Source organism: Danio rerio, chromosome 15, assembly GCF_052040795.2.
Source record: "Danio rerio strain M-AB ecotype USA chromosome 15, GRCz13ab, whole genome shotgun sequence".
In the NCBI taxonomy this organism is placed as follows: domain Eukaryota; kingdom Metazoa; phylum Chordata; class Actinopteri; order Cypriniformes; family Danionidae; genus Danio; species Danio rerio.
The window spans coordinates 48,457,501-48,474,827 of NC_141035.1; the positions used below are offsets into that span (position 1 = coordinate 48,457,501).

Below are 17,327 nucleotides of genomic sequence, written 5' to 3' on the forward strand. Positions count from 1 at the left end.
TTTTATATCGTGTATCGTTACAGCCCTAATATATATATATATATATATATATATATATATATATATATATATATATATATATATATACATATATACATATACATATATACATATATACATATATACATATATATATATATATATATATACATACATATATATATATATATATATATATACATATACATATATATACATATATATACATATATATACATATATATATATATATATATATATATATATATATATATATATATATATATATACATATATATATATATATATATATATATATATACATACATATATATACATATATATATATATATATATATATACATACATATATATACATATATATATATATATATATATATATATATATATATATATATATATATATATATATATATACATACATATATATATATATATATATATATATACATATGTATATATATACATATATATATATATATATATATATATATATATATATATATATATATATATACATATGTATATATATACATATATATATATATATATATATATATATATATATATATATATATATATATACATATGTATATATATATATATATATATATATATATATATATATATATATATATACATATATATATATATATATATATATATATATATATATATATATATATACATACATATATATATATATATATATATATACATACATATATACATATATACACACACACTCACAGACACATATATATACACACACACACACACACACACACACACACACACACACACACACATATATATATATATCAATTTTATATATATATATATACATAACATATATATATATATATACCAATATATATATATATATATATATATATATATATACATATATATATATATATACATATATATACATATATACATATATATATATATATACATGTATATATATATATATATATATATATATATATATACATACATACACACACACACTCACACACACACACACACACACATACATATATATATATATACACACACATATATATATATCAATTTTATATATATATATATATATATATATATATATATATATATATATATATATATATATATATATATATATATATATATATATATATATATGGCTGATTCCAGCGTTATGGATGTGACATTTGCAGTAAAAATTCAAAACAAAAAATTCGCAGATAAAGTATATGTTAACATTATATTGAATCATTTGTTTATATTTTCTAAAACAACTAACCACAGAGTTATGGGATCAAAAAAATTCAATCTGTGAACATTTTTATACTTTAAATGAGGAAAATAAACAAGCATTATGGATGTGACAAAAAAAGGCTGCGAGTTTACAGTATACAACATATTTCGTAGAAATTCTGTGAATTAAACTGCACAACCCAAAATTAATAATGCTCAACAAAAGGATAAGAGTTGGCTCCTTATAGAACAAAACTAATTGATTTTATTTTATTTTGACATTTTTACATTTTTGAGGGAAAAGCTTTGTTATGGATGTGACACTTTTTCGTTATGGATGTGATGGATGTGAAATTGCCATTTGTTTGACTTTGTCACTTGCCTGTGCAAGAAATTTAGAAATGGTTTCGCTATTTTGGTGAAAACATTTTTCTTTTCATGGCAAGGTTGACATTTTCATTGAATTGTTCATACATATATATATATATATATATATATATATATATATATGTATCAAGATATAATTATTTGAATAATTATACATTGATAATGTATTCAGTTCACTGCACATTTTACATTTGTCGTATATGATTTCAGTTTAAGGAAGATTCATGGAAAATGCTTAAAGAGCCCATATTATGGGTTTTTGAAAATTCCCCTCCATGTAGTTTGTAACACAGCTCTAAGTGAAGTGAAGTGAAGTATCCAGCTAAGGCTTAAATCTGTAAGAATACAGTGTTTAAAACGGTTGATTCATCTATAAAAGAGTCGACTCATAGTGCTTCAAACGAGTCGCCTTGATACCGACTCATTAGGTGTTTCGCCATGACGTACGAACGAAACCAAGTTATTCACGTGCACGCGCAAACCCGGGAGATTTCAAACCTGAGGCCCCGCCCTCTGACGCAGAAACCCAGACACACACACACCCACAAACACACGCACACCCACAAACACACGCACACAAACATGCCGGTCGATTGAAGTCACACTGCAGATGGATATATTGAGTCTCTACCCAAAGATGAAACATCAGCATTATAACCAAGCAGTTGGAAACTTCTGGAAGCTACATGCTACAAAGAATACTTCATCTGAGTTTGTTAAAGGAAGGATCAGTAAAGAGTAACTGATGGACGTCAGGATGGGTTTCTTCCATTTCTCAAGTGTAAGTACGTGCGGTTAAAGTTGTTGCCTCGTTGACTCTAGCTTGCAAATGTATTTAGTTGTGATTTGTTACTTGTAACCGCGTGTACTGTATCAGGTTAACTGGATATTTTATCTTATCGCGTGCAAAGTCACGTTAAAAACGCGACGCGTGCTGTTTGTTTATGGAGCTCCGTGCTAGAGTTCTGCTCCCGCGATTTATTCGGAAATGTATTCCCGCGCCGCAGAAATCTGGCGCGGGGAGAGAGAGAGAGAGAGCGAGAGAGAGCGAACGAACGAACGAACGAGCTTTGTGTACTTTGTGCTGTGTGTGTGTTTTTATACAGACAGCTTGGCTGTCTGGACTGTATACTGGGTGATATTTGGTTGTGTTCTCCGCTCTAGCGGGACCGGGCGCGGCGGGCAGAAAACGGAGCGGGTTCTCAGGCTAAAACCTGGCGGGTGCGGGCTGAAGCGGGAGCGTTGTCATCCGGAGGTGTGTGTGTGTTTTTGTGTGTGTGTGGTATGGCGAGTACACGACTGTCTCCTTCGTTCGGTTATCCGTGGCACTATCCACTCGCCATAGTGTGGCAGCTAAAATCCACGCCTGCACTATCGAGCGTGTATGAACTGTGATTACTTTTTATATTGCTGATTAGCTATTGGCCATTTCACTCTCTGACTGAAGGCAGTCGACCAATCGCGACGGACTGTCATCGGTCCAATCAGCGCAGATTAGCTCCGCGCTAAGGAGGGGTTTGGGAACAAATGAATCACTGGACGATTCATACAGGAGTCGCTGGGATAATTAGGTAAAAATAAATGCAGATTATAAGACCATGAAAGTGTTTTTTGACCTTGCATGCATATTAGACTGTTGTTGGAGACCCTTACAACCAAGATATGACCCTATTTCATGTATAATATGGGCTCTTTAATATGTACCCACATTTCTTTAATGAGTGTCCTATACTTACATATTGTAACTTAATATATTGTAACTTGTGTGTGTGTGTGTGTGTGTGTGTGTGTGTGTGTGTGTGTGTGTGTGTGTGTGTGTGTGTGTGTGTGTGTATATATATATATATATATATATATATATATTATGTGCTCTGTGTGCTTAATGAATGTGTGTTTTGCTGCAGGTGAATCAGTGGTGGAACAGTTTAAGTGAAGGGCAGAAAACAGTCACAGGTCAGTCTAAATGAAATAAATGAGCAGTTGTAAAGAATATTGCAAAAACAAAATCCTCCGGGTTTCCCCCACAGTCCAAACACATGCGCTATAGGTGAATTGAATAAACTAAATTGGCCGAAGTGTATGAGTGTGTGTGTATGGATGTTTCCCAGTACTTGGTTTGCAACTGGAACGTCATCCACTGCGTAAAACATATACTGGATAAGTTTTGCTGTTCTTTATGCTGTGTCGACCTCTGATTCTGATGAATAAAGAGACTAAGCTGAAGGAAAATAAATGAATGGTTATGTTCATAAAATATTCAACAGAATTAATTTTGTACTTTTTGAAAAACCTCATTTAATGAAAAGATTATGACTAATAAATAAATTAACATCATCTAAGATTTACAAATGCTTTGACAGTTGTTATAACATTAAATTTAGTCAATGTTATGTAAACAGTTAAATAACTGTTGTTACCAAATGGAGCCTAATGCCCCATTGACACGGGGTGTCAGCATCAATGCTTCATATTCACTTTGACACTGCTATGACAATCACATCAGCCCCAACTTCAGACACTTCCTCAAGCTTTAATGCTGAAGCCCAGTGTGAATGCACGATTACTGTACTGAAAATGTTTATGTTTAAGGCTTCTAGCATTTGGTCATATGATAAACATCCAATGTATGTAAAAACATGTAGCTGAATAAAGCTATATTGTGTTTCAGGCATCATTGCAGTGAATGCGTTTGTGTTTTGTTGTTGGCGGGTTCCCTCTCTGCAGCACTTGATGGTGAAGTACTTCACATCAAACCCTTCCTCAAGTGAGTGGACTCTTCTGTGTATCTGTTTTTATTCACTGCATCTGAATAACTAATGTCTTTTAAGGTCAGTCATGTTTACCTCGCATTAATATGACACATTCTGTGTAGGATATAATTATTATGTAGGAGTTTTTTTAGTTTTGGATTTACATGTTATCCTCAAATCTAATAAAAGATGTAAATACTGTATATAGCATGCTGTACATACCATAAAAAAAATAATAATTTGCATTTTATTTCACTAAACATGCACAAGTTTCATGGTTGCATATGCCTGGTAGTACTTTGGCGAGGGCAAATCTGAAATTATTCTAATGATGCTACTAAAATGATTAATATTTTGGTCATTAAAATCTGCAAATGAAATTCAAATATTTGTTTTGGGTCACAAGCATAAATAGTTAAACTAAATGTATTGGCAACAAACTAAAATGTGTTTAAATAGAAGCACTAAAAATGCTAACTGGGCATGAATAAAAACTAAAATTTATATTAAAACAAGACAAACTTTAGGCTGGCTTAAGAAAGCTTAGTCTGAAAGGTTTAAAGGTAGATGAAAGTAGCTGATAATATAGAAATTATAATAATAAAAATTACTAAATTAAATCTGGTTCTAGATCTGGTTCATTCCATTTTAAAATTGTTATCTGTTTTACACAGATATTTAGTCTGGTTTCAGATCTGGTTTACCTTGTTATTTAATTCGGATTCAGGTTTGGTTTTTGCAGTAATTTGATCTGGTGTACACATATTTTAAATCTGGATTTTGATCTGGTTTACACAGTTTTTTAATCTGGATTGAGACCTGTTTTTTACCGTTTATTAATCAGGATTCAGATCTGGTAAGTTTTAAAAAAAAATCTGGATTCATATCTGATTCACAAAATTTATGAATTTGGATTCAGTCTTGGTTTACACCAAAGTATAATCTGGATTCAGATCTGGTGTACACAGTGATATAATCTGGATTCAGATCTAGTATACACAGTAATATAATCTGTTTTCATAAATACTTTTTAAAAGTCTGGATCCATATCTGATTCACATGGTTGTTTAATCTGATTTTACATCTTGTTTACAGAGCTTTTATTTATCTTTATTTAAATCTGATTTACACTTTTGCCTTATTAATTCTGCATAGGGATCTGCTTTACACAGTATTTTAATAAGGATTCAGATCTAGTTTACATTATTTTTAAAATCTGGATTGTGATCTGGTTTATAATATAATCAGGGTTCACATCTGGTTGGCACATTAATATAATCAGGATTCAGATGTGGTTTATACAGTAATATAATCTGAATTCAGATCTGGTCTGCACATTGATATAATCAGGATTCAGATCCTGTTTATACAGTAATATAATCTGCATTCAGATCTGGTTTATACAGTAATATATTCATGATTCAGATCTGGTTTATACAGTAATATGATCAGAATTCAGATCTGGTTTACACAGTCATATAATCTGCATTCAGATCTGATTTACACAGTTTTTATAATCTGGATTGTGACCTGGTTTATACAGTAAAATAATCAGGGTTCAGAATTGGCTTACACAGTAATATAATCTGGATTCAGATCTGGTTTATACAGTAATATAATCTGGATTCAGATCTGGTTTATACAGTAATATAATCAGGATTCAGATCTGATTTACACAGTAATATAATCAGGATTCAGATCTGGTTTATACAGTAATATGATCAGGATTCAGATCTGGTTTACACAGTAATATAATCTGCATTCAGATCTGGTTTACACAGTAATATAATCTGCATTCAGATCTGGTTTACACAGTAATATAATCTGGATTCAGATCTGGTTTATACAGTAATATAATCAGGATTCAGATCTGGTTTACACAGTAATATAATCAGGATTCAGATCTGGTTTATACAGTAATATGATCAGGATTCAGATCTGGTTTACACAGTCATATATTCTGCATTTAGATCTAATTTACACAGTTTTTAAAATCTGGATTGTGACCTGGTTTATACAGTAAAATAATCAGGGTTCAGATTTGGTTTTCACAGTAATATAATCTGGATTCAGATCTGGTTTATACAGTAATATAATCTGCATTCAGATCTGATTTATACAGTAATATAATCTGCATTCAGATCTGGTTTATACAGTAATATAATTAGGATTCAGATCTGGTTTACACAGTAATATAATCTGCATTCAGATCTGATTTACACAGTTTTTAAAATCTGTATTGTGACCTGGTTTATACAGTAATATGATCAGGGTTCAGATCTGGTTTACACCATACTATAATCTGGATTGTGATCTGCTTTCAGAGGCGCTGTGCTGGCCGATGCTGCTGTCTACATTCAGTCACTATTCTCTCTTCCATTTGTCCGCCAACATGTACGTGTTGTGGAGTTTCTCCTCCAGCATCATCAATATGATGGGCAAAGAGCAGTTCATGGCTCTCTACCTCTCCGCAGGTGTGTGCATATGTGAACACAAAAACATCACTATAAATATTTCTGCATTATTAGACTTTTGTAGAGAACATTTTGTCCTCTATCCTCAGGTGTGATCTCCACATTTGTCAGTTATGTCAGTAAAACAGCGATGGGCCGTTTGGGTCCATCATTAGGAGCGGTGAGTGTGTTTTTCACATTAGTTTAACACATCGGGTGAATGTGGTACACAGATTGTTGTGTTGGGTAAATCCCCATAGACTTCCATTCATATGCATACAAATGCTGCAGGCCGAGAACACAAGCTCGCACGACAACTTTCGCATGTTGCTGAGTTCCAAAGTTCAAGCTTGGAGAACTCTCACCTGCGATTAATAAAAATTGCCAAATTAAATCTGCTTCTAGATCTGGTTCATGACATTTTTCGATCATGGTTGTGATCTGTTTTACACAGTTATTAGGTCTAGATTCAGATCTGGTCTATTGGTCTACACTGTTATTTAATCTGGATTCAGATCTGGTTTACACAGTTTTTTTTCTGGACTCATATCTGGCCTACAATCTGGATTTAGACCTAGTTTATACTGTTATTTAATGAGAATTTAGATCTGGTTTAAATGTTACTGTTTTTTATTTGGTTTAAATGTTTTTTTAAAATCATAATTATTTAATCTGGATGCAGTCTTGGTGGACACAAAAGTATAATCAGGATTCATATCTGATGTACACAGAAATATAATCTGGATTCTGATCTGATGTACACAGAAATATAATCTGGATTCATATCTGATGTACACAAATATTATCTGGATTCATATTTGATGTACACAGAAATATAATCTGGATTCATATTTGATGTACACAGAAATGTAATCTGCTTTCAGATCTGGTCTGCACATTAATATAATCTACATTCAGATCTGGTTTATACAGTAATATGATCAGGATTCAGATCTGGTCTGCACATTATTATAATCTGGATTCAGATCTGGTTTATACAGTAATATGATCAGGATTCAGATCTGGTTTACACAGTCATATAATCTGCATTCAGATCTGATTTACACAGTTTTTAAAATCTGGATTGTTACCTGGTTTATACAGTAAAATAATCAGGGTTCAGATTTGGTTTACACAGTAATATAATCTGCATTCAGATCTGGTTTATACAATAATATAATCAGGATTCAGATCTGGTTTATACAGTAATATAATCAGGATTCAGATCTGGTTTATACAGTAATATGATCAGGATTCAGATCTGGTTTACACAGTCATATAATCTGCTTTCAGATCTGGTTTACACAATAATATAATCTGCATTCAGATCTGGTTTATACAGTAATATATTCGTGATTCAGGTCTGGTCTGCACATTTATATAATCAGGATTCAGATCTGGTTTATACAGTAATATAATCAGGATTCAGATCTGGTTTATACAGTAATATGATCAGGATTCAGATCTGGTTTACACAGTCATATAATCTGCTTTCAGATCTGGTCTGCACTTTAATATAATCTACATTCAGATCTGGTTTATACAGTAATATGATCAGGATTCAGATCTGGTTTACACAGTCATATAATCTGCATTCAGATCTGATTTACACAGTTTTTAAAATCTGGATTGTGACCTGGTTTATACAGTAAAATAATCAGGGTTCAGATTTGGTTTACACATTAATATAATCTGCATTCAGATCTGGTTTATACAATAATATAATCAGGATTCAGATCTGGTTTATACAGTAATATATTCATGATTCAGGTCTGGTCTGCACATTTATATAATCAGGATTCAGATCTGGTTTATACAGTAATATAATCAGGATTCAGATCTGGTTTACACAGTCATATAATCTGCATTCAGATCTGGTTTACACAGTCATATAATCTGCATTCAGATCTGGTTTACACAATAATATAATCTGCATTCAGATCTGGTTTATACAGAAATATATTCATGATTCAGGTCTGGTCTGCACATTTATATAATCAGGATTCAGATCTGGTTTATACAGTAATATAATCAGGATTCAGATCTGGTTTATACAGTCATATAATCAGGATTCAGATCTGGTTTATACAGTAATATGATCAGGATTCAGATCTGGTTTACACAGTCTTATAATCTGCATTGGATTCTGATCTGATGTACATAGGTTTAAATAGTTTTTAAAAATCTGGATTGCATCACATGATGTGCTCAGCAGATTTTCAGCGAATAAGTCATTTAATTAGAGCATTGTTTCTCAACCACCTTCCTGAATGACCTCCAGCACTGCATGTTTTGGATGTCTCCTTTGTCAGTCGCACCGATTATAGCCTTTTCAGCTGGTGATCTGAATTAGGTGTGTAAGGTTAAGAAGACATGGGGTGCATCTGAAATCGCATACTTCCATACTATATAGTATGCTAAAAACAGTATGTGAGCTCAGTAGTAAGTCTGAATTCTTAGTTTTCGAAAAACCCGGTCATCCGACCGAGAAGTACCCGGATGACTTGGTAAATCTGGTAAGATTCTGAAGTGTGCATTCAATGCACGCTATGCTATCCCATTATGCACCATGAAAGAATTATTGAGTCATGTGATGTTGACAAAATGGCGGATGTAGTACGTCCTGAGTTCAATTCATACTACTGACATTTGAGGTTGAGTAGTACATTTAAATTCAAATGCATTACCTACTGAGTAGGAAATTTCGGATGCAGTCATGGATTGTGTGCAGAACTGGTGCTCCTCCAGGAACGTGGTGGAGAAAAACTGAATTTGAGTAACTCATTACACCCCACACTGTGTGTCAGTCAGGGGCCATCATGGCGGTTCTAGCAGCTGTTTGCACAAAAATGCCTGAAGCCAAACTGGCCATCATTTTCCTCCCGATGTACACCTTCACCGCCGGAAACGTGAGTGTTTGTCAGAGACAGAGTTTATGATTGTGATTTAAATGTAATTCTGTGCACATAATGATCATGTTATGTTTTTTCTGTCAACAGGCTCTCAAAGCCATCGTCGCCTTGGATACAACAGGTTTGATTCTGGGATGGCGGTTTTTTGATCACGCCGCTCATTTAGGCGGAGCTTTATTCGGCATGTGAGTAAGATGTCAATGATGAAAAATTGCCTTAATTAATTGGAATAACACTAAAAGGAAATACAGATGACTGTTGTAATTGCATTGGGATTTTTTTATGGATTCTCGATTAGGTTTATGCAATAATTCAATCATGTTTTTGGTGTTTTATCACTTTCTTTAAAATTTTAAAAGCATAGAAAATAAGTTTAGGTACTATAATTAATATAAATAGAATTTAAAAACAATTTACAGGGTGTCTGCAGGGTCTTATAAAGTGTTAAAAGTTGATAAATCAATTATGAGAAAATAAAGGCCCTTAAAATGTATTAAAGTCTTAATCATGTTTTTATGAGGTCTTAATAGTTTGTTCAAGCGTTGTCCAAAGTGTTTGACTGCAAAAAAGCATAAATCAATTAATTTTCCTCCTAATATTAACAACGGCGTGCTCCACCCCTCTTCAGGCCAGGGCGCGTCCGGCCAAGTTCCTTCCTCCCGGTGATGTTACCAAATTTGCGACAAACACGGGTAGGTGATATAACGCTGTCCACATGTAGCGAAACCATAGAGCGAAACAGACGGGAAAATGTAAGTTTGCGTACTCCTGGTTAGAGAAAGATCAGTTTAAACACTGGCTGAAGCCTGTCACTGAAAACAACCGCATAAACTAGGCCCACAAAGAATCTGCGCGCGCAGAATTCAGCAGATTTTTCGCAGATTTTACGCAGATTTACGATTTACGCCCGTTATTAATTCTGTTTATTTACTTGAGTAAAAGTGTAAATCTGAATTTATTCAGTTTTTATTCAGTAATTTCTTACTTTTTATTTAATATATTAAAGTTTTAGTTATGATACTCTGCTGGATACTCCCAAAATAATTCTGCAGAAATCCGCAGATTTTTACCAAAATTCTCCACAGAAATAGCAAAAAATGTCCGCAGATTCCGTCTGGCCCTGCGCAAAACTTATTCTCTCAAGCTGTTTCTTCTGAGCTTATGGGAGTTCTGTTGCATGGTTGTGCTCCATTGATTTATTTAACTACAACTCTTTATTAACAATTGTTTATTAAGTTAAAGGTTTGATACTGATTAGAACTTGAAGTGGCGATGAGGTCTTAAAATATTCTGAGGTCTTTAAAAGGTATTGAAATTGATTAAACCTAAATAAAAATAATAAACAAAAACAATTTTAAAAAAAGCCTCATAAAATGTTTTAATTAAAATGAAAATATAAAATTGGAAAATAAATGTTGATTCAAAATATTATTCTATACTATTGAAATATTAAGAAAGAAAAATGACAAGAGCACATACTAAACTCATTAAAATAAAGCTGATGAAATGAATGGCATGAATAAATACTGCAACATAAAATACATGAATAAAACAAAAGCATACTAAATGTTGAGTTTAAAATGTAATAATTTAAATACACAATAATAAATAATAAAATAAATATTTACAGAAATCTGTATATAAAAACTATTTTTGTTCTGATCAAAACTGAAAAGCGTATTAATTTACTAAAATGGTGGCGCAGTGGGTAGCACGTTCGCCTCACAGCAAGAAGGTCGCTGGTTCGAGCCTCGGCTGGGTCAGTTGGCATTTCTGTGTGGAGTTTGCATGTTCTCCCCGTGTTCGCGTGGGTTTTCTCCGGGTGCTCCGGTTTCCCCCACAAATCCAAAAACAAGTGGTACAGGTGAATTGGGTAGGCTAAATTGTTTGTAGTGTATGGGTGTGTATGGATGTTTCCCAGTGATGGGTTGCAGCAGGAAGGGCATTTGCTGCATAAAACACATGCTGGATAAGTTGGTGGTTCATTCCACGGCAGCGACCCCAGATTAATAAAGGGACTAAGCCAAAAAGAAAATAAATGAATTAAAAAATTTATTTGCTAAAATGTCAAATTAAATACTGTAAATATAATAAAAGCTAACTCAAAAGAACCATAAACACTAACAAAAATGTTTTAAAATAGTCCTTTAAAGTCAACATGTGAAAATCAAAGCTAATGTTCATTGCATGGAAGCCAAATCACCCTGCAGCCCAAGAGTGGTTACTCACTGAAGCCAACCAATGCTGAGCCTGGTCAGTATCTGGATGGGAGACCACAAAAGCTGGGAAAAGCTAGGTTGCTGTTGGAAGTGGTGTTAGTGAGGCCAGCAGGGGGCGCTCAACCTGCAGTCTGTGTGAGTCCTAATGCCTCAGTAAAAGTGAAGGGGACGCTACACTGTCATTGAGCGCCGTCTTTCAGATGAGACTCTCTGTGGTCGTTAAAAATCTCATGGCAATTCTGGTTAAAAGCATGGGTGTAACCCTGGTGTCTTGGCCAAATTCCCTCCATTTCCTTAACCATCATGGCCTCCCAATCATCACCATCCACTGAATTGGCTCTATGAACTGTCTCTCCACTCCCCCTATAGCTGGTGTGTTGTGAAGCACTGGTACAGTTGTCCTGTGGCTGCCGTCGTACTATCCAAGTGGATGCTGCACACTGGTGGTGGTGTGGAGAGACCCCCCTCTCATGATTGTGAAGTGCTTTGGGTGTATGGCCATACACAATAAATGCACTATATAAATACACATTACATTAATTTAAAATTGCCATTAAAAGCTCATTAAAAATATAAAAGCATCTAAATCTATAAACTGTCAAAACAACAAATCCACAAAAAAAGCATTGAAAACATTCAAATAAAAGATAAAAATATTACAATTTCAAACTTAATGCAAATTAAAACACTTCAAAATATTACTAACTATTGAAGAAACGTAAAAATAACAGCAGCATATCAAACCTAAACTAACTCCTAAAACTTGGAAATAAAATATATATAAATAAATATAAAAGTTAATCAAACACTATTAATAAATATTTCTTGTATATACTGATAAATCAGAAACCCTCTGCTCTTAATGTGGCCACAAGATACATTTAAAACACATTTCAATAGATTAACATGTTTATTTTCTAAACATCAAACGTGTTTTCTTCTCTAGCTGGTACATCATATATGGGCATGAGCTCATCTGGAAGAACCGAGAGCCGCTGGTGAAACTGTGGCATGACTTCAGATCACGAGGACCAGGAGGTGGCAGCAACGGCTCCATTTAGAGCAGTGCATGATGGAAAGAAACCGAGCAGATGACTGGAGGAGATAAAAAGGACACAGATATTCCTGCACTGATGTGTTTTCACTATCGCTGTGGTGTGGTAATGCCCTGCCCCCGAGTTTAAATGTGAACAAAATGAGCTCCGCCCCCAGGGTTACATTTGAATCCAGTGAGCTCCACACACTAACATTAAAGTTGAATAAAATGAGCTCCACCCCTAATTTAAATTTGAATAAAATGAGCTACGTCCCTAGCTTAAATTTGAATGAAATGAGCTCCACCCACCAAGATTAAATTTAAATCAAATATACTTCGCCAATCACAAGTTAAATTTGAATAAACTGAGCTCCACCTCATAGTTTAAATTTGAATGAAATTAGCTCTACCCCAAGGTTAAATTTAAATCAAATGAGCTCCGCCGACCAAGGGAAAATTTGAATAAAATCTGAGCTCCACCTTTAAGGTTAAATTTGAATAAAATGAGCTTTAACTACCAAGTTTAAATTTTAATGACATTAGCTACACCCTCAGGGTTGTATTTAAATAAAATAAGCTCCACCCCATGTTTACATTTGAATCTACTGAGCTCCGCCCCCCACCAAGTTTAAGTTTGAATAAAATGAGATCCGCCCACCAAGATTAACGTTGAATAGAATGAGCCCCACCTACCAAGGTTGAATTTAAATAAAACGAACCCCACCTTCCAAGGTTAAATTTAAATAAAATAAGCTCCACCCCCACATTTAAATTTGAATAAAACGAGCTCCGCCCCCTGTTTGAATTGGATTAAAATGATCTGTCTCCAAGATTTAATTTAACAAAATAAATTCCAGCCTCAAGGTTAAATTTAAATAAAAAGAGCTCCACCCATCAAGTTTAAATGTGAATAGAATTATCTCCGCCTCCCTTGTTTAAATTTAAATAAAATGAGCCCCACCCCCTAGGTTAAATTTAAATAAAATAATGTTCAACCCCTAAGGTGAATTTTGAATAAAATGAGTTCCACCCTCAGGGTAAAAGTTGAATAAAATAAGCCCAATCCCCAATGTTAAATTTAAATGAAATGAGCTCCTCCCACCAAGTTTGAATTTGAATAAAGTGAGTTCTGCCAACCGAGGTTAAATGTATACAAAATGAGCTCCACCCCTAAGGTTTATTTTAAATAAATTAAACTCCACCCCCAAGTTTACAATTAAATAAATTGAACTCCACCCACCAACGTCAAATTGAAAATCAAATGAGCTGCGCACACCAAATTTAAATAAAGTCAGTTCTGCCCACCAAGGTTAAATTTAAATAAATTGAGCTCCACCGCAAGATTAAATTTAAATCCAGTGAGCTCCACCCATAAGGTTTAATTTAAATAAATTAAGCTCCACCCACCAAGGTTAAATTTAAGTAAAATGAGCTTCACCAACCAAGGTTAAATTTGAATAACGTGAGTTCTACCCACCAAGGTTAATTGTGAATAAATTAAGCTCCCCCCCTAAGGTTAAATTTAAATAAAATGAGCTCCACCCCAAGGTTAAATTTAAATAAAATGAGCTCCACCCACCAAGGTTAAATGAAATGAGCTTCACCCCAAGATTAAATTTAAATCCAGTGAGCTCCACCCCTGAGGTTAAATTTAAATAAATTGAGCTCCACCTACCAAGGTTAAGTTTGAATAAAGTTAGTTCTGCCCACCAAGGTTAAATGTGAACAAAATGAGCTCGACCCCTAAGGTTTAATTTAAATAAATTTAGCTCCACCCCTACGATTTAATTTAAATAAATTGAGCTCCACCCCTATGATTTAATTTAAATAAATTGAGCTCCACCCACCAAGGTTAAATTGAAATAAAATTAGCTTAGCTTAGTTCTGCCCACCGAGATTAAATGTAAACAAAATGAGCTCCACCCCTAAAGTTTTGTTTAAATAAATTGAGCTCCACCACAATATTTAATTTAACTAAATTGAGCTCCACCAATCAAGGTTAGATTTAAATAAAATGAGCTTAAACCCCAAGGTTAAATTTTAATCAAATGAGCTCCGCCTACCAAATTTAAATTTAAATAAAGTCAGTTCTGCCCACCAAGGTTTAAATTTGAATAAAATAAGCTCCACCCCCAAGGTTAAATTTGAATCCAGTAAGTTTCACCCACTTGGCAGAAAAGCAAATGTAGTTAAGAGGCGGAGCTTCAACTCCCACCACAGCGACTGCTGTACATCTGAGTGAACACGAAACGACAACATGTACAGAATTTGTATGATTAATATAGTCTGTAATTGTCATTCAAGAATAAAACGATTATTTAAAGTTGTCTAATCAGAAATGAGCAGGCGCGTGGCTTTGTTTTATTTGCTGTTAGCCTGTATAATGTCTTCTGCTTTGCGTTTTGTTTGTTTTGTTGAGACTTTGCTCCCTGTTAAATGTGAATGATTAACCAGGTTTGTCTATAAAACACAGACACACACATATATGTCATCAGTAGAAACGGTTTCAGTGTTGTTTTCTCCGATTGGTCAAAGTTCAATAACAGTCATGGTGTCATAATAACTGATGAACAATGTGCCTGTTTTCCACTTCCTCATGTTTTGATGAAGTCACTGTATCGCTCGGATTTTCCTGTTTCCCAGTTCTCTCTCAATAACTTCCATCCCATAATTTCATATATTTGAATCACAAGTCACTCATTATTGCCCCTTAATTAATTAGTGTTAGATTTCACCACAAAACACTAAATATATTCAAGAAAAAATGTTTTATTTTTGTTTTATTCTGATATATTTATATTATATTTGATCTGGTTTTCTTACCCAAAGTCTTTTTGTTTTTACTGTTATAAAAGTGCTGTTCTAAAGTTTTATACTACCTATATTTTAGTGCTAGTATTAGTGATACTCGACTTGTATATCACTGTTTAATAGCATTAATATGTACTAACATCTCTAATCAATGATCTTAGAAGTGCAAAGTTTAAGATTTTGATGTAGAAATACCTAATTAAATTAGTGACATTTATAACATTGCTAAATATTAGTAACAAGTCAAATAATGCTGTTATTTTAATCCAGATTTTTTGTTTTTGTCTTTATCAAGGAATATTAAAATAATAATAAACAAATAAAATAAAATGAATAATTAAAAGTATGTTTAAACTTTCAAACTTAAATGAAACTGAACACAAAAAGTAAAAGCACAATCAAACTATTTATAAAATTTTAAATGTGTATATATACTTACCGGCCACTTTATAAGGTCCAACTGCTCGTTAATGCAGATTTCTAATCAGCCATTAGCATTTATGCATGTAGACATGGTCAAGACGATCTGCTGCAGTTAAAACTGAGCATCAGAATGGGGAAGAAAGGGGATTTAAGTGACTTTGAACGTGGCATGGTTTTTGGTGCCAGACGAGCTGCTCTGAGTATTTCAGAAACTGCTGATCCACGAGGAATTTCACGCACAACCATCTGTAGGGTTTACAGAGAATTGTCCAAAAATGTTCAGTGAGCAGCAGTTCTGTGGGCGCAAATTCCTTGTTGATGTCAAAGGAGAATGGCCAGACTGGTTCCAGCTGATAGAAAGGCAACAGTAACTCAAATAAGCACTCGTTACAACCGAGGTCTGCAGAAGAGCATCTCTGAACACACAACACGTCCAACCTTGAGGGAGATGGGCTACAGCAGCAGAAGACCACACCGGGTGCCGCTCCTGTCAGCTAAGAACAGGAAACTGAGGCTACAATTCACACAGACTCACCAAAACTGGACAATAGAAGATTGGAGAAGCGTTGCCTGCTCTGATGAGTCTCCATTTCTGCTGACACGTTTGGATGGTCGGGTCAGAATTTGGCACCAGCAACATAGTTGTACCTTAAAATCTGTGCCACGAAGGATTAAAGCAGTTCTGAAGGCAAATGGGGTCCAACCTGTTACTAGTAAGTATATATATATATATATATATATATATATATATATATATATATATATATATATATATATATATATATATATATATATATAAATAAACTATATTGTAACCTAATAATAATACATTTTATTTATGCTTTTCTTAAATTCATACAAACCTAATAATAAAATCAAAATTACAAACTTGCATACAATCACAATAACAAACCACACCAAAATAATCAGTATAAAGAATAATAGACGAGATCAATTAAATATTTTATTTTTAAATTGTAATAAAAATGACAAAAAAAAACTTTAATTGTATTTGAAATCAAATTAAAGCAGAAACAAGTTTTAAAACGATACATACAGTTGAAGGTAAAATGATTTGCCTTCCTGTGCAAAGT

The 17,327-nt window shown here is 33.5% G+C and overlaps 1 protein-coding gene across 8 annotated transcripts in view; it reads left to right on the plus strand.

Annotated features, from left to right (window-relative positions):
• The window catches only part of parlb (presenilin associated, rhomboid-like b), a 20,861-nt gene extending 5,523 nt beyond the window's left edge, over window positions 1-15,338 (plus strand). For 2 of the 8 annotated variants that reach the window (XM_087284765.1, XM_087284766.1), the window contains exons 4-10: window positions 3,534-3,582; window positions 4,298-4,393; window positions 6,704-6,853; window positions 6,943-7,013; window positions 9,640-9,741; window positions 9,832-9,929; window positions 12,910-15,338. In XM_087284765.1, the coding sequence (XP_087140891.1) occupies window positions 3,534-3,582; window positions 4,298-4,393; window positions 6,704-6,853; window positions 6,943-7,013; window positions 9,640-9,741; window positions 9,832-9,929; window positions 12,910-13,024 (681 nt within the window). In that variant the 3' untranslated portion in view covers window positions 13,025-15,338. Of the gene's footprint in view, window positions 1-3,533; window positions 3,583-4,297; window positions 4,394-6,703; window positions 6,854-6,942; window positions 8,310-8,446; window positions 9,742-9,831; window positions 10,003-12,909 lie in introns of those variants that run through there. The other 6 variants (XR_015509932.1, XR_015509936.1, XR_015509933.1 and 3 more) reach the window with 6 other exon arrangements.
• Window positions 15,339-17,327: the final 1,989 nt, after the last annotated feature.